This window comes from Macrobrachium rosenbergii, chromosome 44 (genome assembly GCF_040412425.1).
Source record: "Macrobrachium rosenbergii isolate ZJJX-2024 chromosome 44, ASM4041242v1, whole genome shotgun sequence".
Taxonomy (NCBI): Eukaryota; Metazoa; Arthropoda; class Malacostraca; order Decapoda; family Palaemonidae; genus Macrobrachium; species Macrobrachium rosenbergii.
The window spans coordinates 33,980,570-33,999,563 of record NC_089784.1 but is presented as its reverse complement, the minus strand read 5'-3'; the positions used below and the strand labels follow the sequence as shown (position 1 = coordinate 33,999,563).

The following is an 18,994-nucleotide window of genomic DNA, read 5'->3' as shown; positions in this document are numbered from 1 at the left end:
TTTCTTATATGAAACTCCTTTCAAACTTTTTTTTTAAGTATTCCATTTTAGTTTACTACGGCGTCAATAACCTAGATGTTGTAACGCCAGTTTTAGTAACATAAATCAAACAATCAATTCAGTATATTGATGTAGACACATTTTATAAATGCAAGGGTAACTGAGGAATCGCATCACTGGCTGTTATCAAAATTTAGTTTACATCGAGAACTAAGATTAAACACCAGCAACCCATACGTGGTCTGCTATGTCAGCAACAGCTGCTACAAGCAAGCAAGCAAGCAAGCAAGGCTGTACCAGCGGACAGCGGCTGCAACCGGAAATTCTCCTGCGCTTAGGTGGGTGAATATGTACGTTTTGTTCACTCGTTCGTATAGTCTGGTTGTGGGAGACGGAATTTACGCAAAACATCAGCTCTTCCGAGTCGGTGAAAGGTTACTTTTGTATAATTTGGCATATTTTTTTGGTATTTCTACAGCAGTGGTTCTTAGCCCCGGGGGGCGTTAGCATTTTAAAGGGGGGCGGCGAAAGCCCCAGGAAAATATTAAAAATTCTCTAGTTGTCTTCATTATTCTCTTGACAGGAGTGAGGAACTGATATTCAGAAGTTTATGAACAAATGCAAAAGTATCGCCTTATATAGTCTACTACTCTAGTTAGACTCGTTGGGCTTAAGAATAAAAAAAAACCTTCTCTTTCTCTTTATTTTTCATTCTCGTTTAAATCTGGGACCTCTGATGAGGTCATTCAGCCCTGAGAGGAAAATTGAGAGCAAAAAGGTATGAAAGGCGTAACAGGAAGAAAACCTCGCAGTTGCACTGTGAAACAATTGTTAGGAGAGGGTTTAGGAAAGTATGACGGAAGAAAGAGAATATGAACGGAGGTGTAGCTAAAGGAATGAAAGGGGTTGCAGCCAGGAGCCTGAGGGACGCCGCAAAGAACCTTAAGTAATGCCTGCATTGTACCGCGTGCGGTGCACTGACCGCGTTACCCCCTTACGGGGACAGAAAAGCTGCAAAATTTGGCAGAGAAAAAGTTTGTCACTCATCCTGAGAAAAGTTCATAAAGGAGTTTCTATAAAGCAAAGGGTGCAGCTCACTGTCACAACAATGTAAGAAGAATTCTGTGCCTCTGACATTTCTCACCTGTCAGCCGTTCTTATTTTACATACCCTGTAGGGGGTTAGTGCCGTCAGTGACTTTAGGCATTACTTAAGGTTCTCCGCAACGTGCCTTCGGCCCCTAGCTGCAACCCCTTTCGTTCCTTTTACTGTACCTCCTTTCATTTTCTCTTTCTTACATCCTGCTTTCCACCCTCTTCTAACAACTGATTCATAGTGCAACTGCGAGGTTTCTCTCCTGTTACACCTTTCAAACTTTTACTGTCAATTTCGTTTCAGCGCTGAATGACCTCATTGGTCCCAGTGCTTGGCCTTTGGCCTAAATTCTGTATTCAATTCAATTCTTATTTTACATATGCTGAACAAACAAATTCCTTTAAAGCCCCTTCCACTTCACTCCCATAAAGGCATACTGGATGAACAGACCCACCCGTTACATGTGCACCTCACGCGGTACATTAAGGCATTATTAATGGTTGTTTATAGCGTCCCTTGGACCTCTGGTTGCAACTCCTTTCACTCCTTTTGCTGTACCTCCATTCAAATGCTTTCCTCTAGCAATTGTTTCATAATGCAACTACGATATTTTCCTCCTGTTACACTTCAAAAATCTTTTCACTCTAAATTTCCCTTTCAGTGCTGAATTATCTCATAGGTCCCAGCGCTTGGCATTTGGCCTAAATTCTATCATCCATTCCATTCCTTTCTCCCATCTTACTCTCCGACCACTCTAACTCCCTCTTTTCACCTTAAGTGTTGTTTTCACCTTAAGTGTTGAATGGGTGAAAGTGCCTCAGTGCTTGGCTCTGTGGCCAAATTTTCATAAATCACTTCAAACCTAGCTTAGATTTACCTCCTAATATCTGCGCATATCTACCACGTGGGTTCTTCCACCATCTACAGTATGCTGGAGCCTCTTTCAGTTTTCTGTAAAAGAAAACTATTGTGCCGGCTTTGTCTGTCCGTCCACACTTTTCTGTCCGCACTCAGATCTTAAAAACTACTGAGTCTAGAGGGCTGCAAATTGGTATGTTGATCATCCACCCTCCAGTCATCAAACAACAAATTGCAGCCATCTAGCCTCAGTAGTTTTTTTTTTATTTAAGCTTAAAGTTAGCCGTAACTGTGCTTCTGGCAACGATATAGGATAGGCCACCACCGGGCCGTGGTTAAAGTTTCATGGGCCACGGCTCAAACAGTATTATACCGAGACCAACGAAAGATGAATCTATTTTCGGTGGCCGTGATTATACGCTGTAGCGTCTTTACAGAAAACTCGATTGGGCCGAAGAAACTTCGGCGCATTTATTCCTTGTTTTTACTAGTATTCCATGCGCCATATCTGAATTTCAAGGCATATATATGCAGACATTTAATAGATGCACTGATGTGATACATCACATCACTGTATATTGTCAAAATTCAGTTTACAAGGAAATGGATAATGACTTTGAAGTACCAATCAGTACGGTGCTACCATCTGATTTTTATATAAATTCTTGGATTTCCAAGGAAAAATAACAATTCGCAGTGTCAATGATGCATTAAACTTTTCTAGAATTGATATGCATTATAATGGAGCATATGTTTATTGATGAAACTTACTTAAGTGCCAAACATTGTTACTCTATTTGGCTCTTATGTATAGGATGCACATTCTTGACAGGTTTTCACACACTGTTTTTCCAGTGTTCATATATTCTACAAATGTTACAAATGGTTTTTTATGGTAAAAATTAAGATTCAGTTACTTTTATCATTATGGAAGCTGATTGTGTATGATGCCATGGTCTGTCAGATCCCTAAATATATCCAGGAACCGTGTCCGTAGAGGGCCATTCAAGCAAAGACTCTTGCGAAGTTTGTCTTGCCTCTGGACAAGAAACGACGTGTCGTCGACGATGCTTTCCACGGACGGGGCGTCCTCCTCCTCCTCTGCGGCCAGCAAGGGCACCACCAGGATAGCCATGATGGCGCCGTAGAGGATCTTCTTCTCGTACTCCTCCGCCAGGTCATTGAAGCTGAAGGGGATGGACTGTCCAGCTGCTTTCAGAACTCTGCTGAATGCCTGGTAGTAGACGTCGAGGAAGACCTTGTGGTTCGCTCGTCGAATGGGCCCTTCCAGGCAGCAGAAGAAGAAACTGGAAAGATCAATGGCCAGGGAGGCATGGAGGCACATCTGGAAGTCCAGCACTACGACTTTGGCAACCTCTTGGTCTCCATTGTACCTGTAAGAGCATAGGATTCTTTAGGCATCACGTTCATCACGCTGAAATGTATGTTGTAGCCTTATATAACCCACTTCTTTTAGTCTCATTGCAAACTAAACTTATTCCAAGAATTTTTTATTATTAGTGCAATAGAAGCCAAGCAGTTGTTATTATAGTTCGTTTTCCCGATTCTTTCTCTTTTAATACGATCCATCTAAGCAGTTCAAGCCAGGTTGTAGAAATATACATGGCTTATAGTGGTAAACATGACCTTCCCTTGGGGACTAAATTACACCCAAGTATATTTTATTTTACAAATTTTGCAACAAAATTTTGACAGTCTTACTTTTATGCTCTTCCAAATCACCTGCAGGGTAGTGCAATTTCCTTATTTTTAATCAAGGTTAGGTTTTTTCCCATCGCTTCGAGATTTTTCCAACACACCAATTTAAAGTATTGAAAGTGAACCCTAGTTATATATTTTTATTTACTCAAGGCTTATATAATAAATTCTAAAAAATTATATAAGCTAACCATGACTGTTTGTTTTGTATGTTGCACCATTGTGAAGGAGAATTGTCTTTGAATATTCAGCTCATTTATGAACTATCGTATGTTCCATCTGTATGGGCTGTATGGAAAAAACATGTAGTTCCTAACTTACAAAGCAGCTAGTAACTGCTCGTACAGCAATTCTACGTAATTTCCGGGTTTATTTTTAGGCGTTTAATGTAGGAAAATATTAAATATATAATAATTTCCATATTAAAATTTAAAATTACAACTTGCAAAACACCCTACCTTCTATCAATGAGGAACACAAATACAGACTTCTTGATCAGCGCAACTCACCGAAAAAGAAAGTTGCTGATTGTGCAGTCTGCATGGCAGAGAACATCAAAAGGCGGATCATCCTTCGTCTGCCCTTGAATCATCTGCAGTATGTTTGGTTTGAGACCAGTCACCCAGTTGGCAGCTGCCTCATGTCCTCCAAGTTTCTGCAGTACGGATGTTGCAATGTCCAGGTGACCTTCCATGTTGATGATGAACATTTCTTCAGCACCTTCCATGTAATTCCACCAAGTCCTCTTCAAGAAATCGAACTGACTTCTCATCTCGTCTGGTCCTAACCTCTTTTTGAGCAGGATAGATGTAGCGTGGATTCTCGCGAGCTCCTCCAGAACAAGAGATGCATGGGCCACATCCATCCCCTTCTTCCTGTCGATGTTCTGGAAACCGTGTGAGTTGAGGTCCTCCAGGATGATAATCTCTCGCCCTTCTTTCAGTGCAGTGAAGATGCACCTTGGGATGCTGAGCTGAGTTTGGCTAGTAGCTGATACCTCACGAAGCAACAGTGGCTTCAGCTTCTTGTAGAAGCTTATCTCTTTATTGAAGAGCATTGTGACATAGGCAGTGAAAGCGGGGTTGAAGTTGGGGTTGTGCTTAAGGACGTAAGTCTTTTCAAGGGGCTCATTGTTCTTCAGGAAGTGAATTTTCAACTTGACAACGATGCTACCAAAATGGAGGGCCTTCTCCTTCTGGCGAATAAGATTCCATGAGGTCATGACAGCTCCTTTGCCACCCTCAGCTTCTAGCACTGCTCTCACTTGGGATTCCATGAGGATGCTTTTAGTCTCACTAGCATCTAATGTTGATTCCTGGAGGTCTGGAATAACACAAAGTTGTTTCAGTACATTCCTACTTATTAAAATTTTATTCAGTCATCAATCACATTCGGAGGTTTCTTTTACAAAGGGATGAAAATGTTTTGACATAAAACGAACAAGGAAAATAACAAGTATAGTTGCGCGTATTCAACTTCGCCAACCGCACGCATGACAAAGGCATTGCTCAAGAAGAGATACCACATTGTATGCAAATCTGTCTGCAATCACCTTGCCCTTCTCGGTTCTTTGCTGGACTCTGTCACTTTCTTCTTCTTTGCAAAAGATCACAGGTAGTGATCTCTTTTTAGAATATGATTTTCATTCAGTTTCGCTTGCATTACTACCTAAAGCAATTATGATATACTTACGTTTTTGCCTATTTCTTTATTGTTAATTCATTTTTTCTGTTCTAATAACTGATCTCTTCTTTCTGTATTTCCTGTTTCCGTCTGTTACCTCTTTCGAATGAACACCATATTCTTTGGAAGTTTGAATTTCAGGTCAGTGGCCCCTTTGGCAGGCTCGTTTCATACGAACAGAGTATATTTTCTGAATAATAATAATAATAATAATAATAATAATAATAATAATAATAATAATAATAATAATAATAATAATAATAATAAGAGACAACATTTTTGATCTTAGCGATGGTTCAGTATATTTTGCCTTAGATTTTTGTGAAAGTTCATAATTTAGCTATTTTGCCATCTCTCTCTCTCTCTCTCTCTCTCTCTCTCTCTCTCTCTCTCTCTCTCTCTCTCTCTCTCTGTTAGGAGTTACTGTATCTGACATCTCATTACACGAAAATCTGACTATACATATTTTTAAAATCATATTTAGCATATATTTCCCGTCTCCCGTTCATCAGTATTTATAGTTAAAATTAACATTTTATAATTGTATAAAGAGGTTTTTTTTTTATGAAATATTACTGTATACTTTGCAGTTTCTTTATGACTTAAAAATGTTCACGAATTTGTGAAGCAAGAAGTTAGTAACTTTAAAAAGCCAATAACTAACTTCTGGTTTTATGTTGCAAGTTTGCAAGTTCTAAACACAGCGGTCATTTGGTGTGCAATTTAAAACCGGTATTACTTTTGGTCTGAGAAGCAAGTTTTTAGCCACTAAAAGTCACATTGCATTATATTTCAATGGATAATCCCCCGTTGGGGGGTAATGCCGTCAGTGCACCGCGGGGTGGACTGTAGGCATTACTAAAGGTTCTTCGCAGCGTCCCTTCGGCCCCTATCTGCAACCCCTTTCATTCCTTTTACTGTACCTCCATTCATATTTCTTTCTCTATCTTGTTATCCACCCTCTCCTAACAATTATTTCATGGTGCATCTGCGAGGTTTTCCTCCTGATACACCTTTCAGACCTACTTTCTCTCAATTTCCTTTCATGCTGAATGACCTCATAGGTCCCAGTGCTTGGCCTTTGGTCTAAACTTTATATTCCATTCCATTCCATTCAATGGACAATTCCTTACTGGTATTAAATTTTGGAATCTTCTGATCTCCTCCGTATGTTCAAGGGAGGAACGAATTCATTCCTGCTCTCTGCTGCTGACGTCTCCTGAATTCCAGGTGTATCGGTTTTATATTCTATGTCCTTATATTCATTTATTTATCATCTCTTCCTATAACTTATTTCTCTGTCTCTCTCGCTGAAGATTTAAAGAGAGAGAGAGAGAGAGAGAGAGAGAGTGGCGCAGTTGCAGTCTTCATAGATTGCAAGGAATAGTTGCTTATGTTGTGTCTGATATAGCACAAATTAGCAGTTAGATTTTAAAACATGATTTATTTAAAATGTTAAAATGTGACCTATTTAAAATTTTGAGAAATTACTTAATTTAAATGTAAAACATGACTTATTGTAAATTTTAAACCATGATTTATTGTAAATTTTAAAACATGGTTTATTGTAAATTTTACAACATGACGTATTGTAAATTTTAAAACATGCCGCATTGTAAATTTTTAAAACATGGCTTATTGTAAATTTTAAACCATGATTTATTGTAACTTGTAAAACATGATTTATTGTAAATTTTTAAAACATGACATTATATATTTTAAAACATGTCGTATTGTAAATTTTTAAAACATGACAATATAAATTTTAAAACATGACAATATAAATTTTAAAACATGTCTTATTGTACATTTTAAAACATGACCTATTGTAAATTATAAAACATGACCTGTAAATTTTAAAATACGACCCATTTAATTTTAAAACATGGCATTGTAAATTTTAAAACATGATTTATTTAAAATTTTAAAGCATCTTATTGTCAGTGTTAAAACGTGACTTACTGTAAACTTTAAAACATGACATATTTTAAATCTTAAAACACGACTTATTGTAAACTTTACAACATGACATATTTTAAGTCTTACAACATGACTTATTGTAAATTTTAAAACATGACTTATTTTAAATGTTAAAACATGACTTATTGTAAGTATTAAAACATGACCCACAGCATGTTGCATGTCATAACAAAATTTCTTATCTTAGACATCAGTTCTGGGATGAGACATCACTGACATTGCTTCAGGCTTTAGGTCTTGAGTAAATAATAATATTGCATTTAGGCTCACACCAATTTGTCCATTGATCTTACGAAGTAACTCTAACTGGAGCCTGAATTAGTGGTCATGTTCATCGTAGACTTCGAAACTACACCTGCTGTTCAAGATCTTCCATACATACTTTGCCAGTGGTTCCTAACCTTTTTATTACCACGCCCCCTCTAAGAGTTTGTCCTTCCCTCCACGCCCCCCTTGCATCTGTGTGAAAAATTCCGTCCCAGATTTAAAGGAAAATAAAAATAGAGAAAGAGAGGGGGTATCGAGGGATAGGGAGCGAGGGAGGGAGGTAATAATTACAAAATAATGGTCAGCCCAACGAGTCTGACCACAGCAGTAGACTATAGGAAGCTAACGTTATAAGGCGATACTTGTGCATTTTTTTAAAACTTTTGAATATTAGTTCCTCACTCTTGTTAGGAGAACAACGAATATAATTAGAGAATTTTTAATTTTTCCCTAGGGCTCGCGCCTCCCCTGGAAACTGCTGACGCCCCCCAGGTTAAGAACCACTGTTACGTGCTATCCTGAGGTGTGAACAGAATTTTTATGGTTTCTACAGCTGAATATGAAATCGGGAACTTGGAAAAATGTGGATTACAATAGTATTTACGTTTGTGAATGCCTAATTCCAACATGCAGTAAATGTGCCTCGCCATCGAACTATTCAGTTCCAGAGGTCCTTTATTCCTCTTACCGTTAGACTGTAGGACAGTCACCCAGAGGATGTCGTGCAGTTGGAACTGCAGAAGTTCAAGCATAACTACCCAAATACGATTCTCTTCGTGTTTTAATAATTTACTTGCATTTTTATCTATTAATATATCAATTTGTTAATTGATTTTTTCTTGTTTAATAAGTGATCTCTTCTTTCTGTATTTCCCATTACCTCCTGTTACTTCTTTCTGATGTACTTCGCATTCTTTGGAAGCTTGAATCTCCAGTTTAATGGCCACTGTGGGCTTGCCTGTTCCGTACGAATAGGGTTCATATTCTGAATAATAATAATAATAATAATAATAATAATAATAATAATAATAATAATAATAATAATAATAATAATAAAGTCACTCTCGAGAATTTCCGTTACGTGCGTGAAAAACCATTTGAAAAAGGTATAGTTTCCTACCAGGATAAAGAACCAAATTTTTAGTTTTTTTTTTTAAAGCAAAATATGAAATATGGAACTTGAAAAAATGCAGATTAAACACATTAATATTGATCTAAGCCTATTTCTGGTCCGCTGGTATGGTCGCTAGTGTAGGGACATGCCGGTTGCGAGTTCGCGCCTCCCCAGGGCGATGAAAAAATCACAGGCTCTGTATCATGATCAGTTACTGTCGCAGTGCGGGGTGTGCGGTGGGAGATTGAAAACAACGTTCTTTGGAAGCTTGAATTTCAAGTCAATGGCCCTTTTGGTGTTTCTTGTTCCATGTGAATAGATTTCATCGACCGAAATAATAAATAATAATAATCGCTCTCGGAGTTTTCCATTTCACGTGAAAAAACAAATAAAATCGGGAACGGTTCTTACCAGAGCGCAGAGGTACAGAGAACAATTCCTCGACCACTTCTTCTTCTCCTTCTTCTTCTTCCTCAAGGGCTTGTTGTGCTTCTGCCATCCCTCGAAGACCGACTGACCGGGTTGATACCGTGTGGCGCCTGCGCGATTTTCTGCAGCTGTCCTCCTTCCTACGTCAGCGGTGACGCGGTTGTTCCATGATAGCAACGATAAGGCCAGGACTTCTTCCTTTTGTTTTGGTTGCTTTGCTTGACAGTGCTTGTCTTTGTGTTTGAGAGAGAGAGAGAGAGAGAGAGAGAGAGAGAGAGAGAGAGAGAGAGGTTCATGGATAATAGTGAGACCAAGAGGCTTAGAGGTGTTGAGAGAGAGAGAGGTTCATGGATAAAGGCAAGTCTAAGAGGCCCAGAGGTGTTGTTGAGAGAAAGAGAGAGAGAAGAGAGAGAGAGAGAGAGGTTCATGGATAAGAGTAAGGCTAAGAGGCCCAGAGGTGTTGTTGAGAGAGAGAGAGAGAGAGGTTCATGGATAAGAGTAAGAGGCCCAGAGGTGTTGTTGAGAGAGAGAGAGAGAGAGGTACGTGAATAAGAGTAAGACCAAGAGGGCCAAAGGTGAAGTTGAGAGAGAGAGAGAGAGAGAGAGAGAGAGAGAGAGAGAGAGAGAGAGAGAGAGAGAGAGAGAGAGGTTCATAGATAAGAGCAAGACCAAGAGGGCCAGAGGTTATGTTGAGAGAGAGAGAAAGAGGTGCATGAATAAGAGTAAGACCAGGAGGTTCAAGGTGATGTTGAGAGAGAGAGAGAGAGAGAGAGAGTACATGAATAAGAGTAAGACGAGGAGGTCCAAAGGTGATGAGAGAGAGAGAGAGAGAGAGAGAGTACATGAGAGTAAGACCAAGAGGGCCAGAGGTGATGTTGAGAGAGAGAGAGAGAGAGAGAGGTACATGAATAAGAGTAAGACGAGGAGGTCCAAAGGTGATGTTGAGAGAGAGAGAGAGAGGTAATGAATAAGAGTAAGACCAAGAGGGCCAGAGGTGATGTTGAGAGAGAGAGAGAGAGGTACGTGAATAAGAGTAAGAGGCCCAGAGGTGTTGTTGAGAGAGAGTTCCAGGGAGAAGAGTAAGACCAAGAGGCCCGGAGGTAATGTTGAGAGAGAGAGAGAGAGAGAGAGAGTTAATCGATAAAAGTAAGATGAGAAGGGCCATTTTCTCTCAAATGAATTTCATGTTGGAATCTCGTCCATTCATGAGGACTAAAGTTTTTTGGGGCGACGATATCGTCAGAGCAATAAATGATCAGACTGTCTGGACAAGGATATTGTATTTAGATGTCAGTTATGTCCTAAAATGGGAGACTGCAGTATCTGCAAAAATACAAAACTGAGAGAAATGGTAGATACTACAGTTTTCCCTTGCCTTACTACTGATTTTATGGATACTGCAAATGGGACCCCCTAAATAATCGTGGAAAGCATTGAAGAATCATTCTGAAACTGCAGTAACTTGTGTATTAGTGTTTCACGAGCCCAATAGGTGGCATATCTCATTTTCGAGAATTTTGCAGACACTGCAGTTTTCCATTTTAGGGCAGAGTTGTACTGTAGACGTGTTTTCTCTTCAATATTATGCAATTAAGGGTCATGGAAAAAATGTCATTTCAGATTTTTCAAAATTGAAACCCCCAAAGTTTGTTTTTCTTAAATATTTCTTTAATGCTTAAAGGAACATTTTCCGTTAAATATTATGCAAATCAGGTTCATGAAAAATTGTCATTTGAGATTTTTCAAAATCTTTAACCCTGGAGTGTGTATTTTGAGTCTTCTGTAAAAGGAAACTATTGTGCCGGCTTTGTTTGTCCGTCCGCACTTTATTCTGTCCGCACTTTTACCTCTCCGCCCGCAGATCTTAAAAACTACTGAGGCTAGGGGGCTACAAATTGGTACGTTGATCATCCACCCTACAATCATCAAACATACCAAACTGCAGTCCTCTAGCCTCAGTAGTTTTTATTTTATTTAAGGTTAAAGTTAGCCATAATCTTGCCTCTGGCAACGATTTAGGATAGGCCACCACCGTGCCGTGGTTAAAGTTTCATGCCTTGATTACACGTTGTAGCGGTTGTACAGAAAACCCGATTGCGCCGAAGAAACTTGGGCATATTTTACGTGTTTTTTTATTTTTTTAAAAATTTTTAGAGACGGCGTTAGGTGTCAATTGTACCATAAGGAATGTTTTTTTACTAATATGCAAATCATGGTCATGAATAATTCTCATATCATCAATATCTGGAACCCTGGAGAATTTTGTTTTAATATATTTCTTTAGGCCTAAAGACATCGCCTTAACAAAAGGAGACATCTGGGCATTGTATTCAGCATGACAATAGGAAGAGCTTACTTTGTGTTGACGACTGTGCATGTGCTTGCATGTAAACATTCTCTTACTTGTAGTTCATGATTGTTTTATACTAAGTTTGTATGTGTACACAGTACATTGCATTCATGCAGGCGCTGTATAGTCCGGCTGCTTTCATATATATATATATATATATATATATATATATATATATATATATATATAATAAAAGTATACATATTTATATACAGTATATATATATTATATATAAATATATATATATATATATATATATAATAAAGTATACATATTTGTGTATATAATATATATATTAAAAATATGTATAAATATATATGTATATATATATATATATATATATATATATATATATATATATATATATATATATATAATGTGTGTATGTATGTATGTACGTATTGAAAATTCCCAATAATCCAATTTAAAACACCGTAGCAACACCACCAGAATTATTACTTTTTTTGGTGAGGGTGGGGGATGCGGGTTGGGGGAGGCAGTGGGCGGGGAAATCCCGACGGCTGACCGAAATTACTCAGCCTTGCACAAGTTGATGGGTCTCTTGCATGCGGCTCTTCCGGCAAATGACTTGATAATGAACTTAGGGGAATAGATGATTTGATCAGTGCCGCCTGATCTTACAGTAGATTTCCGTTTATTTTTTCTCTCTTTTCAAGGAAATTTATTTCAAGTGGAGAATCTGGGAGCTTATTTGGTATTTATGACTGGAAGACTGGAAAGCGTTTTAGTCTTCTGGATTCCAGAGTTCTGTTTCATTAATTGGTAATTTTTTTATGGTTCTGGTAAGCGTATGTTCCTCCCGAGTGTGTTTTGCATTTAGGAATGTTTTTTATACGTTTACAATTATTTTAATTCGTGTTTATTGTTATTTGTGACTTCATATTGCTTTTCAAGGATGTATACATACATACACACATATATATAATATATAATATATATATATATATATATATATATATATATATATATATATATATATATATATATATATATATATATATATATACACACACACACACACACACACACACACACACACACACACACAGTATATTCCTAGTCAGGTGAAAACCATGACACAAGGAAAAACCCAAGAAAGACCGAACAACAATTTTCATTAAAATAGCAGATAAAATGCTGAAAGTAAAACTACATGTCAACCTTCGCTTAATACCTATACCTGGGTCAAACCCAACGGGTAGTCCCCTATAACGTAATTTAAATTAAAAAACCCATAAAATATGAATGATAGAAACAGCTGGTCATAAGGTATATATCAGCAACATCCTACCTGTTCAGAGAGCTCCATTGTAAATATGCGTCTGTCGTCTACCTGGAGAGAGAAAAGGACTGGTACCAGTTGAGGGAGTGTAACCTTGCAACCAGTCGATGACCTTGTATGTACCTGCAGAGAGGTATGTGACTGTTTTTTTTTTTTATAAATTTCACTTACCTGGTGTTGTTGAATTGTTTAGATTTTTTATTATTAAGTTTGCTTTCCTGGATTATTGAAACGTTCCATTTCGGTTCGGGAATTTAATTGACAGCGAATTAATTTAGCAAAGAATATTGCTGTATTAGCGATACGCAAAATTATATGTATATATCTCGTGTTTACCGTTCTTATTCAGTTAGGTTATTTGATTGACAGCGAATTAATTTAGCGAATAATATTGCTGTATTATAGATACGCATATTATAGATATATATATATATATATATATATATATATATATTTTTATATATACTTAATAGCGAATTAATTTATATTTATATATATATATATATATATATAACATGTGTATATGTATAACATATATATATATATATATATATTTTTACCGTTCTCATTATAGAAATCATCAACACACAATACGTGTGGGTACTTAATTGAAAGCGTTATCCATTAAGTCTTTAACGATACAACTGAAATTACCTATAACTGCTTGCATAGTTTTCCCCAACTTCCCGACTCAGCAATACCCAATATTTATTATTATATATATGAATAAGATAGAAATCATCAACACACAATCACGTGTGGAACAGAAATAAATTTCTGATCACGTCAGGATATAGGTCTCTCAGGTGGAAAATATATATCAGGCATAGACTATATTATATATACATAAATATATATATATATATATATATATATATATATATATATATATATATCTATATACATATACGTGTATGTGTGTGTATGTCTTAATGCCATATTCCTGCTTGTCTCCAGGTTGTACGGTTCTCGTGTCTTGAGAATTCCCGCTCAGCCAGGAAATTCCAAAATGCTGAACTCCTTCGGGAGGGAGAGAAATTATTCTAGCAGCGAAGGCGCCAGGTCCTTTGTGCGTGTTTGGGTTTGGGGGATTACTATAGCGTGAAAAGAAGAAGAAGAAGAAGGAGGAGGAGGAGGAGGAGGAGGAGGAGGAGGAGGAAAAGGAGAAGGAGAGGAAGTGGAAGAAGGAGAAAAAGACGATGGGGAAGAAGAGGGAGAAGGAGAAGGAGAAGAAAAAGAAGAAGAAGCAGATACAGATCATAAAACCGCGATGATCTCATAGGAAGTGACGTCATGGAAACATGGCTCCGTCCCGCTACTCTCCATGACGTTTAGGTGACGTAGCTGGCGGCTCCGTTAACGCATGCTCGAACACACTACGCAACACCTTTCTCAATGACCTGCGTCTGTAGCGCTCGCGCGCGCGCGCGCGTGTTCTTTGATGCTGCTGATTTGATGAATGATAGAGTTATATTTGTGGCGTAACTTTGGTGAATACAAAATGAGATATCCGAAATTCGTAACATCCTTGGCCCGTACCCCTCCCCCTTCCATACGCACGCATACACACCCACACATACACACACGAACATACAAGCATACCATGTATAAACATACACACATACATACATACATACATACATACTTACAAACATAAATTTACATACAAACAAACAGGCACATTCACAAACATAAATACATACACAAACAGACACGTACACAAACATAAATATATGCATACACATAGATACATACACAAAAACAAACAGGCACACACACAAATATACATACATACAATACACACACAAAAAAAATCACACACATACGTACACAAGCAACGAAACATACATACAAAACAAACAAACATACATACATTCATACATACACACGCACTAGGTTTCCCTGAATTCCATTAATGAAACTAAGACATCTTATGAGTAGACAGACAGACAGACAGACAGATAGTTGTAGTCTTCTTTACCTGCCCTGCATGTTTTTGCTCGCGACAGTTTGTTGTTTTCTAGCATCAGGTTGAATACTACTCAGTTTGCTTATGGGAGTTTTATCTTGGCTACAACTGAAATGCTCCGTAGGGGGGTTTAGTGCCGACTGTGCACCTCATGCGGCACATTATAGGCATTAATTAAGGTTCTTTGCAGTGCGTCTTTGGCTCCTTAGCTACAAACCCCTTTCGTTCATTTTACTGTACCTCCTTTCATATCCTCTTTCTTCCATCTTACTTTCCACCCTCTCCTAACAATTGATTCATAGTTGCTAGGTAACCCAGTTGGTTCTTAGCCACGTAAAATAAATCTAATCCTTCGGGCCAGCCCTCTCTTGGAGAGCTGTTAATCACCTCAGTGGTCTGGTTAAACTAAGGTATACTTAGTGGAACTGGTTAGGGTTTTCCTCCTGTTACACCTTTCAAACCTTTTGCTGTCAATTTCCGTTTCAATGCTGAATGACCTCATTGCTCTCAGTGCATGTTCTATATTCAATTCCATTCAATACAACTGAAATGTGGAACAGTTTACCTAGAGCAGATTTGGAATCTTTCCATCTACAGCTATTTAAGCGAGGAATATTTTCATTCCTGCTTTGTGCCCACGTCTCCTGAATGTCAGGTGTATCTGTTTTGTTTTCCATTCCCTCCTATTTATCTATTTATCACCTTTTCCCGTAACTTGTCTCTTTGCAAGCTGACTACCCTAAAGATAGAAAAAAGGATGAAAGTAAAAGAATACATAATTTCGTCCAGTTTCGTTGTAATAAGAAGTGATGATGTTAACAATAATAATACTGACCGTCATAAAGACAGGGAGATGGCAGTAATCTTCAAACCATCTCTTACATCGTATACTTTGACCTTGCCGCCAGTGTTACTGAATTTTGAAATGCTAAGTTGAATTACGTTGAAGTTCTGTTAAGCTTGTTTCCTCGACGGGTTGAGTCTAGGATTTTGACATGACGCAAGAAATTAGAAGACAGAGTTGGAAAGGCGTCTTATCTTTTATCTAATTTTAGTTTTATGTAAAAGAAAACTATTGTGCTGGCTTTGTCTGTCCGTCTGCACTTTATTCTGTCATCACTTTTCCTGTCAGCCCTCAGATCTTAAAAGCTACTGAGACTAGAGGGCTGCAAATTATTGTGTTGATTATCCACCCTCCAGTCATCAAACATACCAAATTGCAGCCCTCTAGTCTCAGTGGTTTTGATTTTATTTAAGTTTAAATTTAGTCATAATCGTGCTTCTGGCGACGATATAGGATAGGCCACCACCGTGCCGTGGTTAAAGTTTCATGGGCCGCGGCTCATGCAGCATTATACCGAGACCGCCGAAAGATAGATCTATTTTCGGTGGCCTTGATTATACGTTGTAGCGGCTATACAGAAAACTCGATTGTGCCGAAGTAACTTCGGCGCATTTTTTACTGAAATGAATTACTTGAAAAAAAGTCTAATTGTCACTGGTCTTATATAAAACTGAAAGCAGCTGAAACTACGGTTGACAATACAGTAGAAGTCTACTGTATTAAAAATATTAAAATTAAATAATCAGATGAAACCTATCCATATGGAGCAAGCCCACCAAAGAGGCCATTGACTTGAAATTCAAGCTTTCAAAGAATATGGCGTTCATTAGGAAGAAGTAAGAGGAGGTAAAGTGAAATACAGAAAGAAGAGATCCCACTCACTTATTAAAAAAGAAAAAATAAATGATTAAATAGATAAATAGATAAAAATGTATTAAAATGCAAGAAGAATGAACGTCATAAAATTTCAAAGCTGTATTTAAGGAATTAGAATAAATAACACTGGAGTGTAAAATTTTGACTAACGACGTCAGTTAAAAAAAAAATGATAAAAACAACAAGCTATCGCAAGAGCGGTGTTAAAGCTGTTACCATTTCTAAAAGGTCATTCTTAGCTGCTGTGCCGTATTTCCCAGAACTCTGCCGAACGAAAGGTTAATTATAACGGGGGAGGAACTCTCTCTCTCACAGCGTTTTAACTTTCCCCTGCGTCCAGGCGGTGAATTGCTCATTCATCCGAACGGTAAATATGAACCAGCCGACTCCGTGGGGATGGTAGTGCCGTCAGTGCGCCTCACGCTGTGCACTGTAGGCATTACTTAGGTTCTTTGCAGCGTCCCTTCGGCCCCCAGCTGCAGGCCATTTTATTCCTTTTACTGTACTTCCGTTCATATTCTCTTTCTTCCATCTTACTTTCCACCTTCTCCTAACAATTGATTCGTAGTGCAAATACGAGGTTTTTCTCCTGTTACACATTTCAAACCTGTTCTCTCAATTTCCCTTTCAGCGCTGTGAATGACTTCATAGGTCCCAGCGCTTTGCCTTTGGGTTAAATTATGTATTCCAGCTGGTCCGCCGGTATAGTGGTTAGCGTCATTGCATGCCACTCAGATGTCGATGGTTCGCGTCTCCCCCAGGGCGATGAAAAATCACGGGCTCTGTATTATGATCAGTTACTTTCGCAGTGTGGGGTCTGCGTTGGGAGGTTGAAACCAACATTTTTTGGAAGCTTGAATCTCAAATTAATGACCCTTTTGGTGTGCTTGTTCCAAAGTGAACAGGTTCCATCTTCTGAAAATAATAATAATAATAATAATAATACGTGGGGATGTTTGCTGACACAACATCAGTATAAACAGCAAAAAACCTCAAAAATCCTGAAACCGCCTCGGAGATCATCCCATAGGTGTTCCAAATCTCGCGACAATCGGAAGTTCTCGCGTCCAGTCAGAATTTCTCTCTCAGGCGTCCACAACACGCCACGCGTTCGTCATACGCTGGAATTGATAGCTGGTGGGAGTCACACAGTTCTTCGCCGTATTTTTATATATATATTTTTTTTCTTCCGGGCTGTCATCCCAAGTTCCCACTTCCTCCTAATAATGGGTAGGCTACTCTTAACGGCAATTTGATCTGGCATCAGAGATTGGTTCTTGGAATAGATTGTGTGTGTTTGCGGTTGGTGAAAATCCCCAGTTTTGAACACGGAAGGTGACCCCTCGGACCAGAATCTCGTCCGTAGAAAGACTGCGTCAGAAATGATGTGATTTTGACTCAGTGTATTTATGTATGCGTGCGACTCTGTGAAGGAGTTACTTGCGATCTGTCTTTGTTTCGTGTTGTCTGTTATTTGTTTTTAAAATTTCCTAATTTGTACTGCGGTTATTCTCGATGTTCTCTTTCGGGTTTATATATATATATAGATATAAATATATTCATTCCCAGGAGAGGACCTCACTTTGAACACACTTTTAAAAATCCCAGACACTAATAAGTGTCCGGGAAGCTTTTTTTTTTTTTCCCACATGACAAGTTTTCTTTTATATCCTTGGGTTGGTGACTATAAGGCAGTGTCCTTCCCTGTATGGGGGTAGTGCTGTCAGTGCACCTCATGCGATGCACTGTAGGCATCACTTCAGGTTCTTTGCAGCATGCCCTCGGCCCCTAGCTGCAACTCCTTTCGTTCCTTTGACTGTACCTCCTTTCATAATCTCTTTCTTTCATCTTACTGTCCACCCTCTCCTAACAACTGATTCATAGTGCAGCTGCTTTGAGGTTTTCCTCCTGTTACACTTTTTAAAATTTTTTTACTGTCAATTTCCGTTTCGGCGCTGCATGGCCTCATAGGTCCCAGTGCTTGGCCTTTGGCCTAAACTCCATCAGTTCAATTCAAGGCAGTGTCCTTTCTTTACCTACCATGTGTTTAGAAAAGAAAGCAGGACGATTCCCACATTTTGAAACGACCCACGCAAGAGGAATTATCCTCGTAACACGAAAAAGTAGACTAGCGGAGTCTGTGATCCGTAAATCTGGTCGTGACCCGCACCACTTGTCTCGTTCTGTTGCAGAGAAAAATATCGTGTTTTTTGTTCTCGGTCAGTCGCCGAACCCAGCCCCTTAAACTGGACTCAAAATGGTTTAACTACAGTGATCCGTGACCTTCGCTTTGTGCCCAGAGGTCCTTTATTCCTCACCACCCCCGTAGGGGGGTTAGTGCCATCGGTGCACCTCACGAGGTGCACTGCACATATTGGTTAAGGTTCTTTGCAGCTTTCCTTAGGCCCCTAGCTGCATCCCCTTTCATTCCTTTTACTGTACCTCCGTTCATATTCTCTTCCATCTTACTTTCCATCCTCTCCTAACAGTTGTTTCATAGTGCATCT

The 18,994-nt window shown here is 38.6% G+C and overlaps 2 protein-coding genes across 5 annotated transcripts in view; one reads left to right on the top strand and one right to left on the bottom strand.

The window, feature by feature from the left end:
* LOC136829503 (uncharacterized) overlaps positions 1-18,994 on the top strand; it is a 100,791-nt gene that overhangs the window by 58,637 nt on the left and 23,160 nt on the right. The gene's annotated exons all lie outside the window — the stretch shown is intronic.
* Positions 2,569-9,292, bottom strand: LOC136829504 (uncharacterized oxidoreductase dhs-27-like). The gene is made up of 3 exons (XM_067088292.1): positions 9,128-9,292; positions 4,182-4,995; positions 2,569-3,347 (listed from the first exon to the last, which is right to left on the bottom strand). The coding sequence occupies exons 1-3, from the start codon at positions 9,213-9,215 to the stop codon at positions 2,879-2,881; spliced, it is 1,371 nt and encodes a 456-aa protein (XP_066944393.1). The 5' UTR covers positions 9,216-9,292; the 3' UTR covers positions 2,569-2,878.

Excerpts from the sequence above, each read along its gene's own strand:
- LOC136829504 (XM_067088292.1), bottom strand. The coding sequence starts at position 9,215 with ATGGCAGAAGCACAACAAGCCCTTGAGGAAGAAGAAGAAGGAGAAGAA. Across the intron at positions 4,996-9,127 it reads CTCTGTACCTCTGCGCTCTG|ACCTCCAGGAATCAACATTA; the intron begins GTAAGAACCGTT and ends GTGTTATTCCAG. Across the intron at positions 3,348-4,181 it reads ATCAGCAACTTTCTTTTTCG|GTACAATGGAGACCAAGAGG; the intron begins GTGAGTTGCGCT and ends ATGCTCTTACAG.